The 10,000-nt window shown below is 48.5% G+C and overlaps 1 protein-coding gene across 1 annotated transcript in view; it reads left to right on the forward strand.

Annotated features, from left to right (window-relative positions):
- The window catches only part of LOC121713474 (calmodulin-binding transcription activator 1), a 191,738-nt gene that overhangs the window by 146,081 nt on the left and 35,657 nt on the right, over window positions 1-10,000 (forward strand). The window contains exon 4 of the mRNA XM_042098088.1: window positions 7,504-7,571. Within this exon, the coding sequence (XP_041954022.1) occupies window positions 7,504-7,571 (68 nt within the window). The remainder of the gene's footprint in view (window positions 1-7,503; window positions 7,572-10,000) is intronic.

Consider the following 10,000-nt stretch of genomic DNA (forward strand, 5'->3'; position numbering starts at 1 on the left):
CATCTCAACTCCTCTCACCTCTACTCCACTCCTCTTCTTTGTCCTATTCTCTCCACATACATCTTCTCTATCATCTTCTCTTTTCTTCTCCTCTCTCTCTCTCTTTTTTTCCCCTCTTTTTCTTCTCTCTCTCTTTCTCTCCCTTCCTCCCAACTGGCCCAAACAGATGCTGGTAACTCATGCCCAAAAAAATAACCCCCCCCCCCCCCCCCCCCCCCCCCAAGCCCATCCTCTCCCCCATCCAGCCCAGCCCAGCCCATCCCATCCGTGGCCAGCCGTGGCCAGTGCAGCTCAGTGGGCCCTGCTGCTGGAGCGTGTCATGTCCTGGCTCTTTCTGTTTACTCGGCATGTTGGTGTCCAGGAGAAGCGCTAAACAGAAGGGTGCTGCTGGGCATAAACCAGCGGCAGCGTGGCGGCGTGGCAGAGGGGCCATTAACCAGACGCCGCCGACGCAGCACTGTGCGCCTCGCCACTCCGCTCTCGTTTGCCTTTCCCTTTTTTATGCATCCGTTTTTTTCCCCTCACTCTTCATCCTTCTCTCTCTCTCTCTCTCTCTGTTTCCGCGGCGGCCCCCGGATGCTCCATGCGGGGTGTAGTGGGCATGGTGCCGGGCGGCGGTGGGGGGTGGGGGGTGTAGCGGGCATGGTGCCGGGCGAGGGCAGGGGGTTGGGCTTTTTAACCCTGCTCAGGGACTCATAAGAGTGGCACCACACCACACCGGCAGATGCCAACGGCAGATGTCACGAGCCAAACCACTATTGTTGTCTCTGCTCTTTCTATCGTCCCCCCCCCTCTTTCTTTCTCTCTTTCTCTTTCTCCACTCACCCTTGGCCTCTCACTGTATCTCTCCTCTCCATCTTTTCCTGTATCCTTCTCCGTGTTGGATGCCGGGTCATCTTTGGCTACGGTTACCGTCACCGACGTCAGCCTAGCTGTCCTCGCCTCTCTCTCTCTCTCTCTCTCACTCTCTCTCTCTCTCTCTCTCTCTCTCTCTCTGCATGTGTCCTGCCCGGTAAAGCGCAGTGTTATAGCAATGAACTCTAAAGAACTGCTGCCTGGGTTTCAAATTTTAAAATGTTGCATTTACATTTCAAAGGCCTGCGGCTGAAAGGCAGAAAAAAAAAAAAACATTTTGGTCAATTTGTTGCTGGCGCTTGACTAATATCTCTGCTATCGCTTGGCACTAATGGCCTCACCACTGTCCTTTAGTTTCTTTTTGGAAATAAAAGGGTCATCAAAAGGATATAACTCTCATGAATAATTACATATATTCAGAGAGAAAAAAAAGCTTCACTGTATGATAATATATCCAGTGCATTTAAAAAAAGAGAAAGAGAGAGAGAGAGAAATTAGCACAGAGTGAGAATAGTTTTGTCAGTCTGCACGAACGTGTGTAGTTCACTTCTAATCCGGTGACCTTTACTTTTCCCTGTATCTTTCATTCATCACAGCGACATTTTTTTCTCTCACTCTCTTTCTATCTGTTCATCTCTTTTCTCCTCTTTCCTTCATGCCCCCTCCCTCCCTCCTTCTCTCTCGCTCTGTCTCTCTCTCTTTCTCTATTTATCTGTTAATCTCCATTCTCATCCTTTTCTCCTCTTTCCTTCATGTCCCTCCCTCTTTCTATCTCTCCCTCTCTCTGTCTCTCTCTCTCTTTCTATTTATCTGTTCATCTCCACTCTCATCCTTTTCTCCTCTTTCCTTCATGTCCCCTCTCTCCCTCTTTCTCTCTCTCTCTCTATCTTTGTCTCTCTTTCCTGGTCCCTGTCTACATCTGCTCTCTGTGTCTAATTGCATTTCCATTCACCCTTAGGGATGCCTGGGTAACGCAGTCCTCCCCCTCCCCCTCAGCCACCCTCTCATTTCCAATCCATTTGCACCCCGGCCCTGGCAGGTCAGTTTCATGGGCTGCCCTGGAGGAAATATCAGATGACCTGAGAGAGAGGGAGAGATAGAGAGAGAGAGAGGGAAGTAGAGAGCTCAGAAGAGAGAAAAGAGAGAAAATGCACTGAAAGTGAAAGAGAGAAGGATACTGATGGAGTGCAAAAAAAAAATGAAGGAGAGAGTGGAAGAGAGATCCTGGGGTGAGTAGCGTCAGCCAGAGGGGCTGTCTCCATCGGCACCCCGTGCTCAGACATCCCAAGCTCAAGGGAAGCCCAAGGTCAAGCTTATATACAGAGAGAGAGGGCAGAGAGGGAGAGGCAGAGAGAGAGAGAGAGAGAGAGAGAGAGAGAGAGGAGAGAGAGAGAGGAGAGGAGAGAGAGAGAGAGGAGAGGAGAGAGAGAGAGAGAGAGAGAGAGAGAGAGAGAGAGAGAGAGAGAGAGAGATCTGTGTGATCCAGTGGTTAGGCCAAAGAGCACTCATTGGTCCTCCTGCTTCACCACCACTCATATCAGTTTGAAATATCACTGTCATCTCTCTAACAGAGACAACCACTGCTCTTCTCCACTCCTCCTCTGCTTCTTTTTCTTTCTCTCTCTCTCTCCCCCACTCACTCATTTTCTCTCTCTCTCTCTCTCTCCGTCTTTTTTTGTAGCCAGGACTGAAGTTTTCACTGAAGTGAAGTGGGGAGACTGGGTTGAAAGAATGGGGTTGACATATGTGCTATACATGAAAAAGAACATTTTGAGTGATGAATCCATTTGATCATTTTTTCATGTCACCTTTTATGTGTGTTCATCTGAAGGGTGTGATTCCAAAGCCCCTTAAAAAAAAAAAAAAAAAAAAAATTATGAGCCTTTCAGATTAAACAATGCCCAAAGTGAGGTTTGAGGTGTGACTGGTTTCCGATTGGCGGGGCCACGTTTCCTCCCCCGAGGAAGAGGAGGATTCCCTCGCGGCTTGGCTTCTTCGTCTCTGTTGGCTCCGACGGCTCGCTCTCTTGATTGTGACGGAGGAGCCATTACGTTACGCGGGGCGTGAAGACGGGTGTCTGATTTGTGCCGAGATAACGCCAAAGTGACTCGTATCTCCCCGGCTTAATGCAGCAGCTACAGTTGTTTCACGCCATCAACTCTGTCAGGGCAAAGAGAAGAGGGGAAAAAAATATGCAGACGGTTTCATCCGCTCCGCACCTCTCTTCGCCGCCACATCAATCAATCTCACAAACGAAAAAGGGGGGCAGAAAAGAGGAAGGCAAAACAACAACAACGACAATAACAACAACAAAAGAGGGGAGAACACAAGTACACAAGCAGTTCTCAGGCCCCAAGTCGAGCGGGGACGCTTGTCGCCAGCCTTCAAACAAAGCTTTTCATCAAACAATCCTCCCGCTCGGGCCGATGACTTACCGGCAGGTATCTGTGATGAAAAGCGCGAGGCCGATGCATGTTTATCAGATCATCACGGCAAACGGCGCCCAGTGCCTATCACCAAACAGCCATTTTTACCTGATTTAAAGGCAATCAAAGCGTTGGGCCAGAATTGACTTCGTTCACTCGTTTTTTCCCCCTTCTTTTTTCTCACCCCTCGCTTCCCTGCCGTTATCTCTCCTGGTGGTGCCAGAAAAATGAAAGGGGGGAATACGTCGGTGTCATATTTCATTTCAAGTAGCGCACACTCTCAAAAGACTCCTCACTCCCCGTTGTCGCTCCCAGTCTTGAGTGACAATTTTCGAGAGTTGTGAACAGGTAATGTTGTCGCTGACCAGTGTTCTGTCGGCAACCCATCTTCAAAACCATGACAACGGAGAACTTTTCCTTCGGGCATCTTTCATTTTAGCATGCGGAGAACGTCTCTCCCTGCTTTCAGACACAGCATAATAATGATAGAGGAATAATAATAAAAAACAACGTTAGAAGAAGAAAAATAATATATATATATATATATATATATATATATATATATATATATATTTATATTAGGGGAAGAGTACAGTGTCTTCCGGTAGAGGTGACACCATTTAGCATATTAAGAGCATGCAAAGCAGATTGTGGCGGAGACAGAACTCCACAATCAGGCACTCTGATGCAAGCGTCTCAGAAGAAGTTGAAAGAAGGAGGAATGTCAAGGTCTTCATCTCCTCTGTTTTATAATTATTTTTTCCCCATGTAAGCCCTTTTAATAATGGCAGGGCAGCACCGTGAGGGCTTTTGGAAGGAGGGAGAAAAGGAGAAAATGAGGGTGTCTTTGGGGACGGGAACAGCTGCTCTTTGTTTTTTGGCCTGATTTATTTCGCTATTGTTTGATTATTTTTTATATATTAAAAAAAAAAAGAAAGAGGTCATTAGCATTCGCTGCCCATCTTCCCCTTTCGGTGTTTATTCGGACAAATCACAGTGTGTTTTCTCTCTTTGTTGCACATAACTGGCCAAACACACAGCTGCTGTCCTGCTGGGCCAGTGCCTGTGTGTGTGTGTGTGTGTGTGTGTGTGCGTGTGATGGGTAACAGTGGGCTGGCAATTCTTTAATCTTGTAAATATTTCCTGAGCGACCAAATGCATGTGAGCGCCGCTTTCGCCGGGGAAGGTCAGCTCCGCCGGCTCGTAGACAGTTGACAGCTGCCGGCCAGACTTTTGATGCCCTCGTGTGTCCAGCAACAACAACCCCCCCCCCCCCCCCCCCCACGGCCCCACGGCCCCAACCCCCTGTCTGACAAGCGTGCCCAGTCAACCTAAAAGTACTCGGGCCCATCCCGCTGCAGTACCCCCCCCCCATCCCCCACCTCATTATACCACCAAGCAAACTTTGTCTCATGCAGCTGTTTAATGGCCCCTACGTCTGTTTTTGTTTGTTTTCTCGCCGTAAGGTTATTGCACCTTTATGGTTGATTGGGGGGTTGGAATAATCCTCGACATCTGTTCTGCAGTGGGAGGAGAAAAAGGAAAAGAGAGATGGAGAGAGAGACACAGAGACAGAGACAGAGAGAGGGAGAGCTACTTGGGCGAACTCCTTATTTACTGGAGTGGGCCTCCTATTTCATGTCGGAGCGAGCTGAGGTCGGCGCGTTGACTTTTAATGTGAGAGTGATGGAGAGAGGGGAGCCTCTAATGGGCTCCAAGGTCACTAAAGGAGGCTGGGCTTGCCTGGACCGCGCACGCTCCGCTCGCCTCTCCTCCGCACGCCGACAGGACCTCGGGCTGCCGAGCCGAGCTGTCGGGGTTGAGCGTTATGAGTCATTCTGGCAACTCTCTGCTCCATGCTCCCTCTCTCGCTCTCTGGCTTTTCCTCTATCCCTTTCTCTCTCCTTTTTTTTGCTCTCTCTCTCTCTCTCTTTGGTCTCTCTCTCTCTCGCTCTTTCTCTCGCTCTCACTCTCTCTGTCTGTCTTTCCCGCACTCTCAGAGTGTACAAATGCATGCAGTTCATCATTATTTGGCTTCTGCCATAGCCAAAAAATTATTAATGCTAGGAGAGGTTTCAACATTCACCAATTCAATTGTATGGTTGGATTGACTGCTTCACTAAGCAGCTACGGGAAGCTTTCAGTATTTAGACTTATGACTTTCCCAATACATTTGGGATCCACTTCAAAATGTTAGATGTATACCTCCGTCAACACCCCTTTTCATATATAAGTCGTCCGTTTAGATTGATTTCTTTTTTTTTGGAAGTGTGTACCATTGTCCCCATTCAGACAGCATGTGCCGCGGGTGATAAAGCTTGCAGTGTTCCGTTTTTATTTTTCGATGTACACAGGCCCTCTGCCCACCATAAGATTTCAGCCTCCATCTTTTTCCTGGCCCATCACCTTAGGCGATAATGGCATGGGCATGGGAAGTTAATCAGGGTTCTGCTATCTTGCAGACGGCACGCGTGGAGGGGCGGGCACCAGTCGTGCCCCCTGCATACCCCAAAGGGCCCCCCTGCAGGACTTGGCTCCTGGAATCCTCCAGCAACCCCCCCCCCCCCATCCCACATCCCCAACCCGCTCCCCTCCCTAGATAAGGCCTTTGGTGCCAGCTCTGTTTAGTCCCTGCCAGGGCCAGGCATTTACTGCCGTTAATGTATACTGCAGGCCCCATGTGTGTGCCTACATTTGAAAGTCGGCGGCAGTTTGAAGTGAATTAGCTCTTCCTTATCAAGACAGATGATGCCATAATGCCGAATCGGGTCGATGCACTAAAATCGGAGGGCTATTTTGAAATGTTGCGCGGTTCATTCGCTGCAATTGCTGGATTGCTGCAATTGAAATTGATTCAGATATTGTACGCGTGTGTAAGAAAAGAAAAGGGGAAAAAAAAACATAACAACATAAAAGCATTTTCAGCATTCTAGTTCAAACCACTGGAGATTACAGGCTTTATTCCTTTTAACCAGCTTCTTTGTTTAAGCTTGAGGCCAGTGTATTGAATAATATAATATACGGTACTGGACTGGGATTGGAATTAATTGTGAGTGAAAGCCTCTTAGTGTCAGAGTGTATGCTTTTAATTGTATTCTACCGGCTCCCCAAGTAGCCTTTCATATGGATTGAAGCTGACCAGCACTATATAAATGAGATGATGCTCATGAGATTGAAAAGGTGCTGCTGAACACAGCTTGACAAAATAGATTTCACCGGAGAGTGCACATTCTGTCCTGTACCCCTGCTGTGTCAGTGTGTGTGTGTGTGTGTGTGTGTGTGTGTGTGTGTGTGTGTGTGTGTGTGTGTGCGCTGTCTGTCTGAGCTGCTGACAAATGCCTAGGGTGAGAAATGAATTGCGGCCTATCACAGGTAATAATGAGGTTGTCTGGCAGCAGCCAAAGTGCTTTTATTTTCCGGCGATTAGCTTTGTGCTGGAATGGGCCGGTCAGCCGGCATTCAGGCTCCTGCGTTTGGTGTGAAAGTCACGGCAGAAACCGAGCGAGGCCCTTTCAGAGGCAACGCCACCAGGGGCCTGGAATGAGGCATTGTTACGCCGGGAGAAATGGGCGGCTTATATGTGGGATCGGCGGTCTTGTTCTGTGGCAAATGCTGAGAAAATGGCAGCTCATTAGCCAAGGTCAGGTTTGATAGAAACAGTGAAAGTCAGCTCTCGCTGAGACATCAATCTGACCTGGTTGGCCCCTCAAAGTTTTTTCAGAACAAACTTAAATTGATCAAAGGCGTGCAGTCCCATAACAATGACTCTCCAAGATGCTCTGACTGCAGAGAGAAGACACTTTCTGCCTCTGCTTCATACACAGATACAGCCCCTGTTCAAGTATCATTGCACCATAACTTTGTTGTATAACTTTACTTACCCATCATTACTGTGTTCAAAACAGCGCTACCTAGATTTTTGAGCTTTGTGAAAGTGCACTCAATGTTACATATGATTAATTGTGGAGTTACTTATAGTAGCAAGACATATGGGAGTTGTTCTGTGACAAATGAGGATGTCATTCATTTTACCTTTGTTTGGTGAATGGCTTTGCATTACTGTTATCACTGACACTAACTGATGGAAGCCTCGATCCATGTTAAATAATGTTTTTCCTCTGTCCCCCCTTCATGTCTCTCGCTCTCTTTCTTTCTCTCTCTCTCTCTTTCTTTCTCTCTCTCTCTCTCTCTCTCTCTCTCTCTTTGTGTCCCTCTCCTACAGGAAATCGCAGCTTACTTGATAACATTCGAAAAGCATGAGGAATGGTTAACAACGTCCCCTAAAACAAGGTAAGAGAATGACATACTTTCTTTGTTTTTTGTTTTCTTTCTCGCTTAACAGAAGACGGAAGACCTCAGTGCTCAGAGTCACATCAGCCAATGTGGTTTTGAATCTCCCATCAGCTTCTGAGCAGGGGGCAACACCCCTCCAGAAAACGATCCACTCAAACGATCCACTCAAGATTCATTCATTCACCTGAAAAGTTTTTGCTGTTGGAGAAGAAATCGGTGGCGGTTGATGGCACTTTCTAAATGGTTTTGCACCTTTTAGGAGCTTGCGCAGACAGATAATGGAATATTAATGTCCCCCAATAACTCAGAATTGCCTATTAGCGTCTTATTAACACAATGGGGCTCTTTTCCCCCCACTCTCCCGTTGTGAGAGTGAGCCTAATGTGTTTGAATGAAACTGCATATTAACTGCTCGCCAATAAAAAGGGAATGTGAGTGGGGACCTTTCCAGCTATTGGCCTGGTGAGCAGATGACGTTAGACTCACCGGTGGAGCGTGGCGGCGGCGCCGGGGTCGGCGCGAGGTCACCGGCGACCTCGCGGTGCCCTGCAGCTGGAAGTGCCCAGTTGGACGATGCCAAGCGCGTGAGTCATAGATATAACGGCGACCCCGGTGACTTCCTGTCTGCAGATTTGCCTCGAGTCAGACATGGGTGTACTGGCACGGCGTGGGCCTCAAAGTCTGTGTGTGTGTGTGTGTGTGTGTGTGTGTGTGTGTTTTAATAGACTTCTTTATGTGCCCAGGCTGGAAATAGTGTCTGGAGTTCTCAGTTATTTGGGCAGTCTGCATTCTTGCATCTGCAAGAAGAGAAGAGAGGACAGAAGAAGATGAGAGTAGAGGAGAGGACAGGAGAGATAAAGAGAAGTGAAAAGAAATGATGAGATGAGAGGAGAAGAGAGAGGAGAGGAGAAAAGATGAGAGAAGGAGAGAGGAGAGGAGAAAAGATGAGAGGAGTGTGTGTGTGTGTGTGTGTGTGTGTGTGTGTGTGTGTGTGTGTGTGTGTGTGTATGTGTGTGCGTGTGCGTGTGTGCATGTGTCTGTATATGTGTGTGTGTGTGTGTGTGTAGAAGTGAATTGCTGTGGAGGTTAGCGGGCGTCCCGAGTGCTTGGTGTAGCTCCCTCATCACTGTCCTGCTGAACAGCCCCCTGATGCCTCCACAGCCCCGCAGGCTGCAGGCTGTAATTGCACCAACCGTCTCAGGCTCAGGGACACGCCAGACTCTTCGGCTTGCTAATAAAGCCAGTCAGTGTGTGACCCTGCTGATTTGGTGAATTGTGTGTGTGTGTGTGTGTGTGTGTGTGTGTGTGTGTGTGTGTGGGTTGTGTGTGTGTGTGTGTGTGTGTGTGTGTGTGTGTGTGTGTGTGTGTGTGTGTGTGTATGTGTGTGTGTGTGGAGGGGGGATCAAAGGCAGCACAGTTGGATCACAGTGCCAGCCAATTCATGGGAGAAGCTGAGTAAGAGAAAGCGCTAGATAGAAAGGTCAATGGAAGATATATTTGAAGACCCAGAGCACTTGTTATTTCGCCTGTCCAATCGAGTGTTGTTTGTGTTTGTGTGTGTGTGTGTGTGTGTGTGTGTGTGTGTGTGTGTGTGTGTGTGTGTTGTCTGTTTGTGCAGGCCCATCATGGAGAAATATGTGCACTTAACATGGAGATAGTTAGATGTATTGTTTGCGTGCATTTTTGCTCGTCTTCATACTTTGTAGTTGTAGTTGGTGAGGCCCTTCAGCTCCATGGAACAGCTAGCCAGCAGCATGTGTGTGTGTGTGTATGTGTCTGTGTGCATGAGAGCGTTAGCTGCAGTGTTGCTGTTTGTGTCTCTATGTATATATGTGTGTGTGTTGCTGTGTGTGCGTATGTGTATATGTGTGTGTGTGTGTGTGTGTGTGTGTGTGTGTGTGTGTGTGTGTGTGTGTGTGTGTGTGTGTGTGTGTGTGTGTTGTCTTCAGCAGTGTTGCTCCATAAGGAAGTCCCCACTCAGTCTCAATTAGAGTGAGTAGAACCTTTACTCTATCAGACAGCACCGAGTTTACTGCCTCTGTCTGAGTCTCATCTCACTCCTCTCACATCCGCGCCTGCAGCCTGTGCACGGGGAACGCCGCGCCACACCACACAACACCACACTGCACCACACCACACCACACCACATCACTCAACACCACACCACACAACACCACACCACACAACACCACACAACACCACACTGCACCACACCACACCACACCGCGCCACACCACACAACACCACACTGCACCACACCACACCACAACACATCACTCAACACCACACCACACAACACCACACCACACAACACCACACAACACCACACTGCACCACACCACACCACACCGCGCCACACCACACAACACCACACTGCACCACACCACACAACACCACACTGCACCACACCACACCACACCACACCA

The sequence above is a fragment of the Alosa sapidissima genome, chromosome 7 (assembly GCF_018492685.1).
Source record: "Alosa sapidissima isolate fAloSap1 chromosome 7, fAloSap1.pri, whole genome shotgun sequence".
Lineage (NCBI taxonomy): Eukaryota > Metazoa > Chordata > Actinopteri > Clupeiformes > Clupeidae > Alosa > Alosa sapidissima.